General features: G+C 40.5%; 1 protein-coding gene across 1 annotated transcript in view; it reads left to right on the top strand.

Moving 5' to 3' along the window:
- Positions 1 to 5,210: 5,210 nt before the first annotated feature.
- Positions 5,211 to 21,673, top strand: part of LOC147200333 (phospholipid-transporting ATPase ABCA1-like) — a 33,008-nt gene continuing 16,545 nt past the window's right edge. The window contains exons 1-8 of the mRNA XM_086118968.1: positions 5,211 to 5,362; positions 8,661 to 8,758; positions 10,123 to 10,216; positions 11,351 to 11,492; positions 11,802 to 11,920; positions 15,775 to 15,896; positions 17,190 to 17,381; positions 18,704 to 18,793. Coding sequence (XP_085975094.1) covers positions 8,693 to 8,758; positions 10,123 to 10,216; positions 11,351 to 11,492; positions 11,802 to 11,920; positions 15,775 to 15,896; positions 17,190 to 17,381; positions 18,704 to 18,793 — 825 coding nt within the window. The 5' untranslated portion in view covers positions 5,211 to 5,362; positions 8,661 to 8,692. The remainder of the gene's footprint in view (positions 5,363 to 8,660; positions 8,759 to 10,122; positions 10,217 to 11,350; positions 11,493 to 11,801; positions 11,921 to 15,774; positions 15,897 to 17,189; positions 17,382 to 18,703; positions 18,794 to 21,673) is intronic.

Below are 21,673 nucleotides of genomic sequence, written 5' to 3'. Positions count from 1 at the left end.
TGCGTGTATTTTTAACTAAAACAAATGGATAATGAGCACGGTAATTATGGGAATCATCCCGAGTATCAAAACGATGTTTTTGATTCCAATGTCGAGGCACTTCTCACCGTACAATCATCAGGGATGAATAATCAAAGCGTTCATGTGCTTTGTGACAGTCACAAATGTAGAATATATTGAAACCAGCATGCTCTCGATATGAAACGTGATTTGGTGTAAATCATACACATCCATCCATTTTCTATCGTGCTTATCCTCATTAGGATCACGGATGTGCTGGAGACTATCCCAGCTGACTTTGGGCGAGAGAAAGCATTACACCCCGGACTGGATGCCAACAATTCACAGGGCACATATACAGAAATGACAATTCACACTCATATTCGCAACTAGGGACAATTTAGTCTTCATTGAACCTATGCATGTTTTTGGAAGAAACTTGTGCACCAAGAGTCAGGAGAAGATTCACGTCAGCACGAAGAGAACATGCAAACTCTCCACGGAAAGTTCATCGCCTGGATTCGAACCTAAAACCTCTGAACTGTGAGGCGGATCTGCAAAACAGTCATAAATCACATCCATCTAAATCATATGTGTCACTAAACGTCCTTGTCAATTAGGATGACTCACTGAAAGAACAACACCTTACATGTGGTCTGTAAGCTACTAACTTTATTTACACAGTACAGGTATTTTTTTGCTCAAGGAACAAAGCCACACCATGGATCGAGGATCAGGTTAACCTCCAAGTATTTATAACATCCAATAACACTGCAGTGACGCCATCACTATACAGTACTACTCACATCTAGGTGGGGGGAGAAGAACATATCTGGTAATAGATGAGATGGGAAGACAACAGATGCGGCTGAGGCTGATTCGTTGATTCAACAAGTGTCACGGAAGGAGCTCCAAAGATGAAATCATCGATATTCAACAAGGACCATCTTTTTGACGAAACAGGGAAAACGACAAGAGCAATATGCAATATGAAAATAATTTGACAGATGTGCATATGCATTTATTTAAGAAGACAAAAAAGTGATAGATTAGACATTTATGAGAGTGAAATCTTGAAACTATAGCATCCAATCAAAAGAAAAAAAACAATGGTGATTTTAGCATGGCTATGTATACAGTACAATAGACTCCACTTTGTGGTGTTTTCAGACCCCCCCCCCCACCTCACCCCTACCCCTCCTTCCTAAACTACTGCATGTCCACTTCACTGTATTTCATAAAGCAGCAACCAACAAAGTGCACACAGTGAATGCCTCTCAAAGACCCATTTACACACTTAATAAATTTAGGGAAAAGAGTGGCACATTTCCATTTGAGAGATTATAATCATTATAATCCCACTACATACTATTTAAAATGACAAAGTACAGAAGGAAAAAAACAATCAAACAATATTTGGATGTTGAAATGTTACACTTCTTCCCCCAAAGAGAGAGGAATGATCAAATGTGTGCCACAGGGCAAAAACACAACAGTGCATCGTAAACAACTAAATGAAGTGAAAGGTCTGGATGACATACAGTATGTACGGGCCTCTTGAAGTTGTTGACACCATCTTCATGGGTACACAAGTTTGTAGGGAATATAAAGCTGATATCTATCCACTTTATTAGTTTTCTTCTTTTGGCTGAGTGTTTTCAAACTCACCGCACTGCTGCTAGCCAATATTCTTCACTCTGACACTCCTAAACGGCTTTTCGTCTAATAATCCCATCTGCCTTTCGTGCATGTCTCATGCTGTCACTGTTATGTTGAAGTATTGTTCTCCAGTCAGTGGAATAACTTCTCATGATAGCTCGCTATGTCATGACTGGAGTGCAAACGACAGAATGGCTACAAAAACCAGAGGCTCAAAATAATGGTTTTGCATTGCCGTTTGTGTTGCAGTGCTCGGATAACGGAATACACTTTTTGTAGACGTCTGGCTCAAACCACGTTAAAGACAATAATATTTAACTTTGAAAAGCAAAATAGCAGGACAATTAAATGTCTGGACCTTGGAGAGAAAATCATACAGGCTAAATTGAACGGGGACCGGGAATTAATTAACTGCCATACATTGTGTGTCAAACAAAGCAGTTGATATTGGTTTAAAAAGCATAAATATGAATTTATTCTTACACAACAGAATTGAGTGAGACAAGTTGAGAGAAAACCGACGTCTTCTTAACTTCTGTCTGAAATCAAGTACCGGTCACTTACCTTAAATTACCTTAGACATGTTACATTGGTTCACTTATCTAAAGTGGTTGTTATCTGCCATTATCCGTGCTGAGAGTTTGAGAGATGCTGTGATGGAAATGGATTAAATGCGTAGTCTCTTTCATCAAGGGTCGTTTTAATTAGGTCCCCTAAAGCAAGATCTTACAACAATTGTCTCTAAATTTACTTTTGTTCCTGCTCTTTGTATCATTTGCTAGACTTAATACGCTATGTAATCTATCAGGTAAATACAATATACAGTATTAATAACATTTACTCTCATTTGAAGATGACAACACCCTGTTCAAATTAAAAACCCTTGCTAGTGTAGGCCACTGAATTTTATTTTTATATGCCTGTATTCACTTCTGGAAGATGACAAAAAGGAAAAAAGCATGTACTTTCCCAGCATTTAATGTGCTCTACTGAAACTTCTCTTCCAGCAAAGGGAAGGAGAGAAGGCAGTCGAGCAGGGCAGATAATTACTGCCAGATGGTTGCCATCTTCTTTGTGCGTTAATCAAGCCTGGTTTGCACTCCTGCAGATAAGTTAGCTGGCAAAGACTTCAGGGAAATAACTAGTCCATAAATCTCTGAATTAAAAAATAAATAAATAAAAACAGTTTCCCCCAATCAAGGTTGAAAAAAAATTGTTTACATACAGTACTGTATGAGCTTTTTATAATTATATTTATGTTTGGAATTTCCTTGACCCGCTTTTTATTCTTCTAATAATATTTACAAAACGCACTTGTATGTCTGGTCATCATGGCAAGAAATCAGTTCAGCCAAAGTAGACCCCCCCCCCCCCCCCAGTTTCTTTCCAAAACCAATATTTTCTGTGGCATACAATAATGCCACAAATAAAAGCAATGACTGTAAAACAAGATTTGCCCATTGGTCACACAAAAATATACTTTTTCAAACAAATTCTTTTCATCATGCAAATATGAGTGTTCTATTAACCTGCCCTGCATGTTTTTTGTGAGTTGGGAGGAAACCTGAGGACTCGTAGAAAACCCAGGCAGGCTCAGGGAGAACATGCAAATTCCACACAGGAAGGCCGAACCTGGAATCGAACCACCTCACAGTGCAGAGGTCATCTCTGCACTGTGAGGTGGATGCGCTAACCAGTCAATTACCATGCCACCTGCATACCACACAGTGCCAGTCAAAAGTTTAGACATATACTCTGCTAATTGCAGATGAATACTTATCTCATTGACACTAAGAAGGAATATTGATGGAATTATTTGTGAGGGCGGCCCAGTGGTTAGCGCGTCGACCTCACAGTGCAGAGGCACCGGGTTCAATTCCAGCTCTGGCCTCCCTGTGTGGAGTTTGCATGTTCTCCTGCCTGCGAGGGTTTTCTCCTGGTACTCCGGTTTACTCCCACATTCCAAAAACATGCATGGCAGGCTGATTGAACGCTCTAAATTGTCCCTAGGTGTGAGTGTGGGCGTGGATGGTTGTTCGTCTCTGTGTGCCCTGCGATTGGCTGGCAACCGATTGAGGGTGTCCCCCGCCTACTGCCCGAAGACAGCTGGGATAGGCTCCAGCACCCCCCGCGACCCTAGTGAGGATCAAGCGGTTCGGAAAATGGATGGATGGATGAAAATAGAATGTTTTATCGTTTGTGTTCTCCAAAGTCGGCACCTTTTGCCAGGACTTCTTGGGATATTCCGCATCTTGGAATATCCTCATTCAACTTCATGATGTGGATGGTGCTTTCTGACTTTCAGTACATAACTCTGCATTAGTAAGAGTTAATAGCTTGAGTTTCTTGAAGTCCATAAGGTTGTGACGAGCTATTTTCCTCCAGGGCAAGGGTACCCCTCAAGAGACCTGCCATTATATTGACAAGCTATTAAATTGACCTGCCAACTGGACATGGGTGAGGTACGAGCCCGGATGTCTCTCTTTGTTGTAGCACGGCAGTTTGACTGTATCTCGGTGTCATGACATCTCCAGTGTTGAATGTGGACGCAATGGGGCACTGGGAGACGCCATGCTGTAAGTCTCCACAGGACCCACTCCTAGCCTTTCGTTGATTTCTACTTGTTTTTCTATTTGTTGCCTCCTCAACGTGCCCCCCAGCGGCAGGAAGTTCTTGCCGCTCTTGGGAAGTGCTGTCAAAGGCAGGGTTTGCTCCCTTAATCCCTTTGTCCAAGCCTCCTCTTCTTTTATCAAGTCAACTGCAAAGTCCTCAAGTTCTCCGATTGTGGTTGCCATCTTGAAACGCACTTGTGACACAATGTAATTCCCTCATTTGTGTCTAAAGGACTGCACAGTTGCCGATCCTCTTCAATTTGGTTTATTCCCACAAATGGGAACAGAATATCATTCATTCGTGGGCTGCTTTCGACCACAGCTCAAGTCCAGTCACCCAATACACCTGAAGCCAACTTTCAATCTTACATGGCATTCCTACGCTTTCATCTGCAATGTGTCTTGGAACCCTTGATTCAAAGTTCCTTTCCCCTTCCATTTCAAAATGTCACATCTTGTGCGCATTGATGACAGAGTGAATCGAGAGCAAGTTTTAACTTAAGACAGCTCTACACAACTATTTACAAGCACGTTGGGAATTCTGTGGCTTCAGCATCGTTACAATATGTTCAAACGTACTTCCAAACACGTTTGAACTACCTGTATACTGTTTGACAGCCCAAAATGTTTACTCCACATTGGCAGTTTCATACCTCTGTAGAAAACAAGCAAAAAGTGGGAGTGCTATACATTAGTTTTGCATTTTTTAAAATTCGTTGATGTATTTGTTCATTTATTTATTTTCTATCATTACAAAGTGGCTCTGTCGAAGGGCCATGGCGCCAGTTAGGTGACGCTGGCCCTTTAAGAGATGTTTTGACGGAGCACGTGCACTCCTTATTTGGGATCCAGGCGGCTTGTGGTGACCGCTAGTTACCTCTACTGCTGTTCGTTTCTGCTCCGCTTTGAGCAGCGGTATAAAAACCGGCTGGGGGTTGAACTACTGTTTGCATTAACTCAGACACAGATGCGAAGCACCGCTACGGGCGAGGATTACCGGTTTTTCTCCCCCACCCCCTCAGTTCATTTTTAACGAGTCATTCTATTGATGAGGAGGGATAACAAGAGAGGATACTCAGGATAAAAGCTTGGTGAGTTTGGATTTATGGGGATATGGTCATTTTCTTTTATTTACCCACACTCGCCATGATGCCATTTAAATCGTTTTTTTTAATGTTCACGTCGTTGTTTTCAATATGTTATTATCCTTCTGATTTTTGTTGTTGTTTGTTTTGGGAAGGACAATGTTTTTGATTCTAGTGTAACGATGGTATTTGTCACTAAATTGCAATTATCAGCTAACGTATTTAGTAATTATGTAATTGTGCTGAAAGGACATGTTTCATTAAGTCATCTTTCAATTAACAAGAGTCCATTCGAAATGCGTCGGTGTTTTTTGTCAGTGGTCGCTGTCATTTTGTGATGTAAGTATCCTCTCTTGTCGTCTGCTTTGAGTTGGATATAGTCCAGCTAAATGTTAATCAGACATGCAAAGTTCCGGCAACAGCGTTCAAAATAAACCCCTTATTTTTGCCTGTTCTGAACGCATAAAAATAAAAACAACAACAACAAAAGGGACAAAGAATTTTTGATTTTGCTTTTGTGATTTGGGGATATTAACGGTTTTATGTATTCATTTTAACACACACGGTTAGATATTTGCGGTGGTTCATTGTTCGTCAAGAGGTTGTGCATTTTCAGATGAAAGGCTTGTTCCGTTGTCTTCAGTAATTGACACTTTGATGTGTAAACAAAAAGACGCTGAATGTCCGACAGTAACCCCACTCCAAAACGGCAATTGACACGCTTATTCAAGTGACCTAATCAAACGGCAGTGAATTTTGCCACGTCTGTCTTTGTGTTGTGTGGCATTGCGACTCTTATGATCTTGTGCATTGTTTCACTGAAAAATTGTGAGAGGTCAAAGCAATTGTTTTATTTTTAACCATCCTGCAGTAATTAACCGAACGCATGCCATTTTGTGTTTATTGCATTATTAATTTATTGTCTTTATATGAGCATTGTTCTCCGTTCACGTTGATATTGTTTTATAAGAATTGCAATGATGTTATCATTGTTGTTTTTATTATGACCATATGTGGAAATGTTGGCGTGAATGTTTTGTTGAGATGACCTGGGCTTTTATTTAAATCGTGTTCTCCAAAGAATGAACTAATTGCTGACCGGGGGTGGGGGCGGGGAATATGTTATAACACGTGATGGATGGAATTGATGGTAAACAAGTATAAAATGGACCATATTTGGCTTTACCACTAAGGGCGCTGCAGCTCTGCACTATTCCGCCTCAATACTACTTCGTAAATACAGTACATACTTGCCAGCGCCTAAATTAACTAAGACGACGTAAGTTGATATTTACATTTGTGGAAGAATTTAAATTGTGCAGTCTTTTAAAAAAGCGGTGACAATAACTGGACTCATTAGGAATTAGACACGGTTAAAATGAACGCGACGTCATGCTGTGTGGTTCACCACATCAAAAGAAACGTTGTATGTGTAAAACAAAGGGTAAGAAATCGCAAAGGAATTAATGAATGTATTCCAGCGTGGTAAATGTTGTCAATACAGGCAGCCTATTGGCCACACCATTAAGTACTCCCGCAAACTACAATGGGATCCAATACAAGAGCTGCATCTACAATTCAGCCTTGACAGGAATAATAGTGTAGAATTGACATTGTCAGCGAGGTATTTTACCATATGTTGCAGTGGTAGTTTGCAGTACTGTAACATTGTCTGACAGATGCACTTAGGTTCTGTATGGTCTGTGTTCCAGTAAATACTCCTCTGAAGAACATTAAACGTCTTTGTCAAGAGAGAATCTATGATGCAGCATTTAAAAAGCATATTCGAGGTCTTCAGTGTACGCAGTTGTACCTAAGGAAGTAGCAGACACCCCTCATTTTTACATACTGCTTTGTTGGTTTGCAAATTGGGGGGCACCGAAGTGTAATAGAAGGTCTCTTGCAGTGAGCTAAATATATCATGAGAAGCACCCATTCTGATAAAATCCTTCTGAAAGCAATATTTCTTTTAATGTGCATTTTTTTAATAGATGGATTTTCTTCTGCCTTTTGATCTGACATGAATATAAGAACATTCAACGGTGCTGCAGTGGTTAAATGTGTCATGAGTTTTTCCCTATTAAATTGAATGACTCACAAAGAAAACAGATGTTAAATAGCCTATGTCCACAGTTCATTTTGTTGTTTGTCTCTTCCAATGTTCCTGCTGGAAATTCCTTCAGGGAATTTATGAAAACTGGGGAATGTTTGTCACAAGTATCTTAATAAAGTAATAGTAATACCACCAGTAACAGTTTTGGAATCAACATCGGTGTCGGGCAAAAATCAAGTAAAATCTTTGAGTTAGGTTCACTGGAGATGGATAGACTGCTAAAATGTGGCGTGTGTTCATGTTTTGTAAGACCAACAAAAATAGATGAGGCTTTTTTTTCAGTCTCCAGGCAAATATTCAACAAAGCATTTTTTCCCACCATGTTTGCGCATCCTCTTGCCCTTGATATGGTCTTGCTGTTGTATCCTGTGTCCCATCCAATCATCTTTTGCTCAGCAAGTGGGGTGACCGAACAAGAGCAGTATTTATTTATGTGAACATTAACCTTTCCAGGAAAAAAAGTGTTTGCGTACAAAATATATAATGTATGTTGATCCTCTTTCGAAAGAGACAACTTTTTGCGAACCAAAATAAGCCCACTCATAATAATTAAATCACCAGACTTTTTTTTTTTGTGATTGGTTCTGTCCTAACTAGTTTTCCTCCCCTTACTGTTTTGCACTTGTTTGTTTTATTCAGATTTTATATTGACCCATCTTTTCTGAATTCTCAAATGCATATATTTTGTACTATTCCAGCGAATAAGATTTAAGATATCCTTTATTTGTCCCGCAATGGGGAAATTACAATCAGAATTCAGAAAGGAAAAACGCTGGGTAGGGAGAGGGAAAAAAACCCACGCTCGAACTATCCTCTTCCGAGGATAATTTAAGTCCAGGATAAAAAAAGACCCTAGCACATGAATAAGCATTAGACAGTTACAACAAGTCACAAGACATAACATGTATAAGGGGGGGGGGGGGTGAATGGGAAGGGGGTGCGGGGTAGGGTAACCGCGACGCGGCCGAAAATGACCAGCACCGTTGCGCTCCGCATTATCGAACCACGTCACGGGGGAAAAAGAATCGGAGCGATGAAGACGGTGATAACAAGGATGTGTATGCGCGTGTGGTTGTCCAGTCTTGTCTTACCTGTTGTCAACAAAAAAAGTTATAATAGTCACCCTACTTGTTTTTGTTTTTTAAATTTTAATTAATTAATTTATTTTTTATTGTGTGTGTGGATTTGCAGTGAGGAGCTGGAGCGCGCTCACTGAGCTCAGGATGGCGGTCTCCACTCAACTGGGTTTACTGCTTTGGAAGAATTTCACCTACCGAAGAAGACAGACTGTGAGTACAGTAGAAGTAACAACAACAACAATTAACCATTTTCTTAAATTTATATGATATCCATAAGCTGTACTACCTTACTCCTGTCTGAGTCTGTCTCAATACAGCACAAGCAATGACAGGTCAAATTAATACACAACATAGTTAACGTTAGCATGTTGTAGCTCTTTAACAAACTGTTAACGTTTTCTCTCAAAGCATTTTGCGATTTCAGCGCTTCCTAAAGGGTATTGAACCCATGAAGGCCTGTTTGGCATGAAAATGTCTTCAATCAATCTTTCAAACCCCCTCAAAAATGTTACAGGCTAAGTCAGATTTTATTATCGCAGATATCTCAAAATAGATGAACCTTCAAGAAAAATCCATTTAACAAATGACCTCTTTTGGTGGCATCACACCGTCATAACAGCTGAACCAACAAACTGGTGATGCCGTTGTCATAGGAATTCTTAAGAGCAGATGCACGCCATTTATGTGCCACAGCAACTTTGGACAACATGGCACACTGGGAACGTTGCAAAGTTGCTCTTAAATGTCATTTCAAATTAATTGAAAGTGCCTTAAGTTGTTGGAACCCTCTATTTTATTGGATTTTTAAAAATGTTTGCCACCTGTTCTATTTCGAGAGTTCTTTTCGAATATCTCGGTTCCTTTTGCTGAAGCTGGCAGAAACAGAAAATGGTGGGTTGGTGGCATAACCCACAGTTGGGCACAAGGTCTGAAAAGTGTTACTGAAGTTAGCGTCATTGAACAATGTGATGACACAATTGCACGTCGACTTGATTATCCCAGTTGCCATCTTGAGCAGCCTGTCATCCACTCAAAGTTATCTCAATCACATTCAGCAGTGGGCCGAAGCACAGAGCTGACTTCTGTTTAAACGAAGTAGTGTCATCTATCTGCATACAATAGTTCTTTATCCCGCCACGTCAAAAAACACAGTTTCCCCGAAGTGACGGCAGCGCCGGCTTCATTTTCAGTCCGATGAGTTTCAACAAAGAGATACAGTGCAGTCTCAGAGAGAACTGTCTGAGTGTATTGCTTATCCCTCCCACCGCTTTTGGTGATTGTCTGCCATGCTGGGTCAGACAGACTTAGCAGCCGTATGGAGCAAATGGGCAGAAAACCCGGAGTCGACTAAACACGGCAGACTTATGTCTTTCTGTCTCCACTTATTAACCCATATACTTTTCCACTCGGTCTCACGTTGGGTATTACTGCCGATCCCATCTTCGCAGACATATACACTTGTTTATTTTCTTTGTGCACTAAACTGATCTTAGCATGGAAGGTTTACTATGAATTTGATGTGTCCTGAGAAGTTCTTTTTTGTCTCATCTACCCTGTCTTGCTCAATATCTCAGATTCAGCTGCTGATTGAGATCATTTGGCCCCTCTTCATCTTCTTCATCCTCATCTCAGTTCGGATACACTATCCACCATACGAGCAGCATGAATGTAAGTTGCCCTGCCATTACAGCTCTGAACAATATTCTTCTCTAATCATAAAACAGATACTCACTAATTATGACAAAAACCAAGTTGTTCTAATCATCTTTGTTGAAAAACCTAGTTTTTAAACAAAGCTAGCCTATAGTTTCTTAGTAAAATCAATATACGTGTTTTCCTTTGCATGTTGTCTTAGTGGGATGTTTGGGATTTGTCAATATTTGCTTGGACCACTGGGACATATGACGACAGGGTCTTCGGGGACAAACAATCATTAAATTGCATCAGGACTCTTTCACTGAGCTGACGTCACAATGAATTCCACATCCCAATAGTCCTCTGAAAACATTTTATTGGCTTTTTTCATGTGCAGTAATGATGTACGGTAATACCTATATCTAAATATCACTGTGACTGGCTGGCGACCAGTTCAGAGTGTACAGGATAAGCCGTGTTGACAATGACATGAGAAAAGAGACCAGAACACGCACATCAAAGTCACTGAAGGTAAATGAAAGTTACAAGTTCATAAATTACTTGGGGAAGTTGCCTCCAATTCTTATGAGTTGAGGAGTTAATTGTCCAGTAAATAGCAGCCGTGGCAACAAAGTTAGTGATGGGCCACTTCAACGTGTATTAGGCTTGAATCTGTTTCTGCTCACATATTCATAAAATACTTCCTTTTAGTGGTAGGCAGCCCTGCAGAACTCTCTTTGTAGGCAGCGTAGGCGCGCAGATTGATTTTTGTACCATTTCAAGCCTAGTTTAGCATGTCTGAAAATCTGGCAGACCGCCTTTCGCCATGCTGGGCGGACTGAGGGTGTTTTCTTTTTCTTTGTACATGCTTCCAGCATAGTTTGGTGGCTGAAAGCAGATGAAATTTTAGACCATGAGTGGACAACTATGGCCCTCGAAATCCGGTATTCTGGATGTGTTATATGTCTCCCTGCTCCGACACGCCTGTTTCAAATGATGAAGCTTGTTCTCCAGAGCTTGCTGATTGTGTGTGTTACAAATAATCTGACACTCTAACCTTTTAAACACATTTTCCACTGAGACGCTTGTATTTACATCTGCTTTGCCTTTTGGATTGTGGAACAGTGTCAATGAAAACATAATGGCATGGTATGTATACATTCGCAGGTCATTTCCCAAACAAAGCCATGCCTTCAGCAGGCACTCTGCCCTGGGTACAAGGAATCATCTGTAACGCGAACAACCCCTGCTTCCGAAACCCGACCCCTGGAGAGAGTCCCGGGGTGGTCGGCAACTTCAATGATTCTATGTGAGTGATGATCATGACTTTCTTCCGCATTCATACTGTAGCTGAATGATTGCCTTTTGTATCATATTAAGTAACAATCTAATTGGATACAAGAGCACTCAGTGAGGTATGAGAATGTTTGTGGTTGTATGATCACTTGCAGGAGCATAGATTAGGACTACATCATGCTCTGGGTAGTTTTTAGTGTTGCTGTTCGGCAGACCTTTTTATATAATACTCGCATTGGATTTAAGCCGATTGCTATGAATTGCAACGTCTCTCTATTTTGTCTGACGGGAATTGTGTGCGTGTACCTTTGTACATTTCCAGAATCTCTCGCCTGTTTATTGATGCCAAGAAAATCCTGCTGTACTCCCAGAACGATAAGAGTTACGAGGGCTACCGAGGACTGCTGAGGGCCCTTCACAAGATGCAGAAGAACACTGCCCGTAAGGACAGCTTGATTATCAGCTTGTTTTACACTGTATTTGTGTTCGAAATTACCAGCTGACCCCTTCACTTTTCTATTCAGATAAATAAGGAAAGAGAACATAACACTCCGACACGACTTACAATACACAGATTTCATTTTGTAAAACAGCTTCAGGAATTTTTAAAGCATGCTCCAAAAACATAGAGCATCTTTACACAAACATCTGCATGACTGAAAGCTCATTTGTTAATTTATTTAGTACTTGATTTGTACTCGACTGCTGTTTGAAAGAGTTCATTTTTCAAGTAAAAACTCATAAATACATTTTTGAAGAAATCATGGCTAATGAGTAGATGAATAAAATGGGTTATGCAAAATGAATAGAGCTGTCAAAGTGAGCAACTTGTCCACCATCGTTGATATCTTCTGCACTTGTCTCTTATCAGCGTCAGACAGGCTGAGGGGCCCAGACTCCCAGAGGCCACTGGGTGTTGCCTTTGATATTGTGTGTCACTGGAGGAAAAGCTTGCATATGTACCACCCTGACAATTATTTCGTAATTAAGACACCAATCTCAAAGTTGCCCCGACTCCAATGTTGGCTTTTCCTACTTTGAGGCAGTAGATCTCAAATGTTAGACAATGTCCAAGCATGAAGCATAGTTGTTTGGGTTTTTTTCCCTCTGGGTGGGTTGGGGCGACATTTTGAACAGTCGTGATAGGAACAGATCCGTCGCCATAGCTGTGACATTTACTGCTGAGTAAGGTTGTGTTTCTAAGATAATGTCTTTTTGTTTGCTGCACTTGACCGTTTCCAAGAAGAGAAAGTCTTGTTTAGCCTCTGCAGTAAAATAAATACACTTCAACACGTCCAAAGATGAAAAACCTTGAAGGGTTTTGCTAAACGTGTACTCTTTTGAGCCCACAAATGTTTATCCATCCATTTTCTAGACGGCTTGTCCTCTTCTGGGCTGCAGATGCATGGGGTCCTCTCTGGACTGGTCATCAGTCAATCACATGGCACACGTAGACAAACAACCATTCCGTCACGCACTCTCATCTGTGGAAAATTTAGAGTCCTTACCTTATCTCACACGCAAGTCTCTGGAATGTGGGAGGAAGCACTGGCAGAACATATAAACCCCACATCCGATTGAAAACTAAAACCAAACGTGAAGCAGACGTGCTTGCGGCTACCTCAGCGTGCTGCCCAGAAATAATGACAACCATACAAATAACAAGAGTCTGTTCTAGTTTTATCAATTTGTCACTGAAATATGACTCCAATATTCATGTGATCAGTTCAGTTTTTTTTCTGGAAATAAATGCACCTTAGCAAGGTTCCACATGAGCCCCAAATGTGGAGCAGATATTATGCAACTAAGCATAATAACTAAGTTTTGCAAACCATCAGGGTTTTTTTGTCCAGAGGTAGAGAACATTATTATGCAACAACAGCCCCGCAAGGCATAGCAAAAAGTCAATTGTTACACCTTGGTCAAAGTACAACGCCACTTTTAGAAATAATTGTAAATAATAATGTTTGCTGCCTTTTATGTAATGCGTGATTACTGCTTCTTGTGTTTTTCAGTCCATTTTGTGAACAGATGCACATTCAATGTGACTTCATCTATTGATATTTGAAAGCCTTGCATCATTTTTGCAACCATCAGTTTCAAAATGCGCAGTGTGCGACACTCTTCCACCCACGTGAAGCGCTATATGTCGCTTGATATTGGGTGAAAGCGTTAACACAGCTCTGGCGCATGGTAACGCTGTCAGAAAAAGTGCCCGGCTCAAAGGAGTCAAGCTGCTCTTGTTGATGTTAACAATTGAGCAGCCGGTATGATTTCCAAACGTGATTTCAATGGAAAACATTACATTGGGAATAGTCATATTTTGTATAGAATGCCTCTTTAGATTTGAGATTATACCCTCCACCCAGCCAAATAATTTGTCAACTATCCTATGTTGACAAATTATTACTAACCTATGGACAACTATCACCTGCATATTATTATTTTAAATCAGAGTGATATTTAATTAGACATAAAGACAATTTTAAAATTGTTTCTGTACTCTCATGTTAAAGTTGGGGGGAAAAACTGGACACAGGCCTTTATATCCTGGTCTATAACTAACTTGAATGGGTCGTTGCACAGTGTGTCATCGTTTGACGGGAGCCCTAAGACAAAAGTGAGCTTTAGTTAGTGTGTGTAGTAGCTCATTTCCTACCTCAGCCTGGTTCCTATCACTTCGTTTTTTTTTTTAATGAATTATAAACTTAACAAGTTCATTAAAAAACTCAAATGAACTTTGAACTAGTTTACGTTGACAATTTCCCAACACTGCTTGATTGCCAAACATTGATGAACACAACCGACTTTTCCCTTCTTGCACATGTTGTACAAAATGTTTTTTGAGCTTTAGAAATCAAGAGTATATTTACCATAGAGTGTACAAAGCTGCTCCACATTCAGAACAGGAAAGACTGGCTGCATTTAAGCATACTGGGGCCTTTTTCTCCCCTCACAGGATCACAACTTGCAAGCCAGAATCCAACCAATAAATAGTAGAATTCATTTCGCTACTTTCAAAGCTGTCTAGCAACCTTTGTTCTATTCGTTTATTTGTTGTTCGAAATGGGAGCAGCCTGTTTAGGGACCAGTTTAGTTCGTGATGGCACAAGGAGTCATGTTTCACCAATGTTTTGGCTTTTCAACAAAAAAGGCACCATCAGAGTTTTGCTCAGTCACATTAACATTTTATATAGAGTTTGACTTATAATTCCCCACCTCCAACGCAAGGAAAACAAGAAACGCACACTGATTAAATAAAGTTAAGACCTGGAATAGATGAACACATCTCTTTTGAATTCACAACCACAATTCACAATTAAAATGGGAATTTTAATGAGCTTGCACTGTGGAATCTAGTCTGATGTGTCCTATGTGCCCTTGTATACCCTGTAATTCGCGCCTTTCTTTCCAACTGGGACACTGATTAGAGCCTATTAGCACTCCATGGAGGTTCACCTCGGAGAAATAAGACAACTCATATAGACACAAGTGCACAATTTTAACACCCACACCAAGTCATTGAGCCATACAGTTTTTCACTTCCCCTCAGGGCATATTCAGGGTGGCTGCAGCAAACTGTGTGTGTGTGTGTGTGTGTCTGTGCGTCAGAGAGGAAGGAACCATTGGGCAGGATGTAGAGCAAAGTGGAATGGCCTCAAGTAACCTTTAGTGAGCTCAGGTCTCAGACCAAAGTAAGTTTATGCGTGCAAGTAATCATGGAACTGAGTCAGGCCGTTTCGAGAAGTTGTTTGACATCCATGGAATTCGGCAAAGTCACAACAAGTTCTCCGAGCAGTTTGTTCAAGTGTGTGATGTTATCCATCACGAAATACTCCCATCAGGGATGTTATATTTTCTTTTTGAACTCTTAAGAACTGTTGATTTTTATGATTTGAGCAAACCAAGTTGCGTGTGATATGCCACAGATTCAACATTTCGCAGCAATTAAATGTATGATGCACCAAAGGTTTTAGTCATCCTTTATGGCCAGTGCTGCATTCCAGGTAAATTACTCTTACACCCTTACCGGAATGTGAATTGCTCAGAAACTAGTCGTCATAAGACAATGGTTCCAAATTGCAAATGTGGTTTAATGATTGGAAAATTCAGTTATACTTCTGTCGGAGTCATTCACTCATCGGTTTTGTTGTTGGAATCAGGTCTTCGCTTTCCCATCTTACATAATATTTCTTAACGTTTAGCAATGATGAATGAAAAACAGTGTTTGTGTGTGTCTAAAGTTATTGTTCCAATTCTGGACTTGAACGTGTTTTTTTTTTGTACTCTTCTAGGTTTCAAACTGAAGGACTTTTTAAAGGACAACGAAACCCTCTCCCACTTCTTGCATCACAATGCCTCACTTCCACGCCACGCGTTGAAGCAGATAGTGGAGGCGGATGTCAATCTGGAAAAGGTAGAAGATTATTGTGTGGATTATTTGTCAATTTTAAACCGCATCATCAAGCGGTGGCAAACTGTTGATGTGTTTAAGTTTCAAATCTAAACGAGATGTAGAATATGTGGAGTCTTTTTCACATGGGAGATCATCATAAACCCCTATCCTCAACGCTCATGTACAAATCCAGTGACCTTGACTCAGTGGAGACTGTTAAGCCTTTAATACCAGAAAAAAATCCACTTGGGTGGGTTTGGATGGGTGCAGACAATGTTGACACAAATTGATACCCTCTGCACTGGATTTTCCTCCATTTTAATTAAAATATAAATCACAATTGAATCTACTATTTTTATTCCTCATGACCACTGTGTCTGCCTGTTAATTTTCTTATTATGTCTTTTCGTTGGGATGTCATCACCAGCTCAACATAAAGACGCACACACACACACACACACACACACACACACACACACACACACAGAGCTCACATGAATTCATGTGGCAATGCACAAATCCACCAAGCCGCAGCAGCTGCTGAAAATCACATCACAGAGGAGGGCAAGAGTCACGTGACTGCTCCTTTTTCTCCCACCCTTCCTCCAACACTCCTCACGTGCAGACACAGTGCTGCGATGTGACTCCGCTCCACCCACAGCCTTTACCCAGATGCCTATTGATCAGTGAGCACGAGCCTCCAGTAACCTGACAAGGTCGTTGTTCGATACCCAAGGAGAGGTTTTATTCCCGATCAACAGTTCATATAAAATCCTGATCATACCCCAAACAGTTGTGTGATTCGAGATGACTCATCACCAGCTTTAGCCTTCAGTAGTTCATATTGGTATTTACAGTACCTACTGAACATGATGGGGTCACACAAGCTGATCAATAACACCCAGAGGACAAGTCTATGTTTGAGATATATCTAAATGCATAATGCACAACAAATAAAAATATTCACAAAAGTGGGCAGCTGCTTCTTTGTCCTCGAAGATGGTAGTAAATCTGTTGTACTGGAGCCTCTTTAAATTATATACAGTGTAGTACACTTTATCATCAAGTTTTGCCATCTCCCTGTTTGCTATATGATAATAATTCGGTGTTTTGGGCAGTTTAGACAACCCTAGTGCGACTCCATGTTGATATGTAACCACATCTCTGTAAAAAAAATTAAAAATGCACTGGCAAGTGTTGTTAACACCCTTAGTTAGATACGGTGAATGTATTAATTAATCATGAAAAATTAAATAAATAAATACAATTACTGAAAATAATCCATCTTGTGTCGTTTCTCCTTCCCGTTTCCAGGTTCTGACAAAAGGATTTGGATTTCATCTCCGAGACCTGTGCAACACAACGCCTCTGGAGGAGTTTGTGCAAATAGCCGATCGCGATGTTTCCCGTCTGACGCAAGAAATCATCTGTAAGTCCTCCAGGGACTGGCTGGACAAGGCCCAGAGCCATTTCCTGTCCAACTTGGACTTTCTCAAGCCAATTCGGGTAAGTATGTGTGTATGCGTGCGTGCGTGTGTGTGTGTGTGTGTATGCGTGTGTGTGTGTGTGTGTGCGCGTTCAAAAGCTAATTCTGTTATGCACCACTCTCGACTCAGTTTGCCGTGAGCCCTCATATCTCGCTTCCACAATTCTTTGGGTTGTCTGGTTTCAACACATCAGCTCCCTTTCCTGACCAGTGTTACCTCTCCCCTACATTTAGTTTCCCAATAAAGCTGCCCCGTTCGCCCCCATACCCATGGCAGCCAAATGAATCATGCTTGCGTTGGATGATCAGAGGTGAATGAAATGTTCTGAACAGCCGAAAGAGGAATTTCAATGTTTCATGCTGAAATCTTACAAATTTGGATGGGAGCTTTACAACATGTTGATGACTTGAATAGGGAAGAATACAGTAGAAAGTCTTTATTGTCATTTTGTGGGGTGAATACAAGAAATTAAACTATTTTAAGACCAGACCAAAATGTGCAGTACATCGTCGAGTGCCCATGTCCTGTCTTTGTCCAACCAGAACACTGTTTACTCTGTTTGTGGGTGTTTGTGCATATTTACTAAGGAGGGGGAAACAAGGCTGTGTTAAAGTTTACTAGAAAATATCAGCATTTCTCTCTTCTTCCAAGTTTGCTTTACAACACTTGTGTTTGAATGCGCATGAGACATTTTAACAGCTGACCGTTGAGTGTGACATACCAGAACACAGACAAGCTTCCAGCAGTATGACAGGCGGAAACACGAGAGGCCAAAGACACTGTGACCTTCTTTCACAGCTTGTTTCTTTCCTTCCCCTTTTTATCATATTCTTTTTTCTCCCTTCGCCCTCCCTAAAAATGACAAGTTTTTCTCTCTGTTACTTACCAAAACACCACGTAGAAAGCTCCAATTATTTTAATGAATGAAAAAAAACTATTGATTATAATGTCACAGGGGACACAGTGGATTGTTTTTTTTTTTCAAATAATCCTCTGAAGTTGGAGGTAAAAAAACAAAACAATTGCCCACTGTGAAATAAACCGCCTCCCAAAGTCACAGCGTATTGCATATTTTTAGAATAATTTTGATGTGGCTAACTGACTTACTTAATATTATTGATAATTTTAAAAATCCAGTTGTTTGTGTACAAAAATGAAAAGTGCATTTTGGAAGACTCCCAAAGATTGTATTTTTTTAATGGCCTAAAATGCATTTTGTCTGGCGGGGAGAAAAAGGACAAACAGCTTGGGGGGAAAAAAGTCAACATTGATTGAAATTATTGTTCTTTTGTATTTTATAAACTCTGACTAAAAAATATTAAATGTATGTTCTCTTTACAGAAGGATGTAAAGACTGATCCCAAAGTGGTTCAGGAAGTCTCCGCTGCCACTGACTATCTTCTGGAGAGCCTGGGAGAGTTGGCTGTGGAGGTAATTGAACTACACTTGTATGAAATGCATACATGCACTGGCATTGACAGGTGAAGTACTGTAGAAACAAGATAAATGAAGTATTTGTTTCCAAAGGTCAGTCTTTATAAGCATGTTCTCAAACTGAGTGACATTCGGGAATCGGCAGCTGTGACCGTCGGGTTAGGGCGCACTTCATGCATTTACACACACACACACACGCGCGCGCGCGCATGCACTCATAACTGTTCATGGTGCAAAACTAACTTCCAAACTTGGGTTACACTTTCACAGTTCAAAACTCACCATTTAGTTAACCTGTTTTAATAAAGTAAAAGTTTAATCCCAAGTCAACACATTCTAGAGGAACATTAACATAACAAAGCATAAACATAACATAAAATTCTCTTGAGACTCTGCTCTGCTCTGCTTTGCTGACAAAGCATTACGGTACAGCCCAATGTGTGTGTGTGTGTGTGTGTGTGTGTTTCCTGTCTAATCAACAGTAAGAATAACAAACTGTTTTCTTCACAAACTGACCGTTGCAACTTTCTGCATTTTTGTGATCCTTATCCTTCCATACTCCTCTTTGTTTGACTCTGAGTTTGGAGGAAATGACTTGCAAACTGCTGATGAAAGCTAAAGGTTCAAGAGAACGCAATACTCTCTTGCCTGACTGTCGTACAGTTTTGCTGTTTGGGGTTCAAACATGTTGAGCCGAACCAGAAATGAAAGAGCATCTTTGTTTTGAAAGAGATGCTGAGTGTTGAAGTCTTTGGTATGAAGCTGTTTACGTGGCGAAAGGTTAATTGTGTTGGCCCATGAGTATGGAGGACTGCCCTCATGTAACCTTTCCTTCATTTTTTTTTTCCACCTGACGCCAAAATGAAGTTTGACCACACCACAAATATGTATAAAATCTCATTTCATGAATGTCGCTTCATTCTCTTATCACAGAACCATGCTGGCCATGAGATATTTGTGATCCAGTGTGTTTCATTTGTAAACATGATGATTAATACTTAACTTGTTCACCGCAGCACTCTCGAAATATGTAAAGTACTTTATCTAGCTTAGATATTGTTAGACAAAGGTAGAACCATTGTAATGGAATGAAACGATATGCACCATGAAATTCCTCCATCCATTTCAGACACAAGCCATTCACACCATTCAAGTCTTCAATTTACATTACATTCAAGTTGTTGGAATGTGGGAGGAAGCCGGCACATCTGGGGGAAAAGCCACTCGGGCCTGGCCAAGGCTTCTCCGAACCTAACATGTGTTGTCATCTGAGACAAAGTACAGGGTATAAATGATCTTTTTTTAAATGAATCGAATTAAATAGTCGTCAGAAAGATGAATACAAAAGAAAAGTAAAGGCACCTGAAAAATCAACTTTCACACATATATAACTTACCACCGATATAAATATGTCAGATAATTGTAGTGTATAGTTTCAGTGTATATAGCAGTGAACCGTATCTTCCTTTTTTTTGTCTTTTTGATGACTTCAATTGAGCTTTAAAGGTAAGATGATACAATTTCCTTCACAGGATAGCTGCAATATTCAGTGATTTATCAGTTTACCGGATAATTGGAGCTATAAGTAAATCATACCCAGGTGATCCTGACTTCTAAAGCTGGATGATGCAAATGAACTAAAGTAACCTCAGACCGACTGCTCGGAGGAGGTTATTAGGAGGCATAATACGCTGCCGAGGTGTGTGTTCAGGCGTGTGCATGTGACTCGCCTGGTCACACATGCTAACATAGCCATTGTGTCTCTGGGAAAATGACATTTATTCAGGCTTGCCAAAAAAGCTAATTTGCTGTCCATGGAAACCATTCCACATTTTTGTCCCAGTCGTGTCTACTGTTTAGAACAAGATGACACACTCAGTAGGTCGCATCCTCTATCGACGTCCTACACAAACACACAGATAGGCATCCAATAAAACATATCGCACACATGTACACACACTTGCACGCGCACTTAGACTCACACGCACATGGGTACGCGCGCACACTTCTTCAGCATGCAACCCTTAAATTGACAGAGTGGTAGTTTGTTGCGACTGTCAGCAAAGACCAAAAGTAACCACATTCACAACAAACTGCTTTCATGTGTTTCACGTGCGCGTGCATGTTTTGTGAGATGAATATTCTTCCTGTTGGACGTGTTGTGGACAAACAAACAGTACAAAAGCAGAATAAGAAGTCAGTCTCGCAAGTTAAACAACGACTGTAGTTTGAAATGATTCATACCAAAATGAAAAAAAAAGTGCCGTTTGTTCTGAAAGCAACCATGCATGTCAGAACAGTGTGTGTGCACTTGAATGCGTGCATGTGTGCTAAGCATTTGTCAGTGTAATAGCAGAGTACTTGTGAAGCCTGCAGTGGTTTGCCTTTTATGAGAATGACCGATAGTAACCTCTTTTTATTCTTAAGTCTCCTGTATCTGACAATTTGCTCTTCTCCCGTGAATATTTGCTCATTTCTGGCAACTCTAACCTGTGTCACGGACTCAGAATGAGAGGTTTACATCGTGAACTCAAGTAACCTCAAATTCAAACCCGCAGACAACAAAAGCTTCACCCGCGTCACCCTTTTTACTTGGTTACACAAAAAGCCTTCACTCCCACCTCTTCATTCCTTCCATATCACGAGTTGGTCACGTCATGCAATTAATGCAGAACTTGTGGTGACTCGTTGCTCAACCCATAGCAACTCTGGTGTCTGTCCACTCACCTAGTTATGTACTGCCCAAGGGACATTCAGGAGGCCAAACGAATGTGACAATTGCATGTGAGCATATTTTCAGTAAAATATAAAGCATCAAAATCCGAATAAATAGAAAGTGTGACGCATCACAAAAAACAACAACAGCAACAGTAACAA

This window comes from Hippocampus guttulatus, chromosome 9 (genome assembly GCF_054856545.1).
Source record: "Hippocampus guttulatus isolate MCC_2025c chromosome 9, RoL_Hgut_1.0, whole genome shotgun sequence".
Classification (NCBI taxonomy): Eukaryota; Metazoa; Chordata; class Actinopteri; order Syngnathiformes; family Syngnathidae; genus Hippocampus; species Hippocampus guttulatus.
This window is presented reverse-complemented; position numbering and strand designations above follow the sequence as displayed.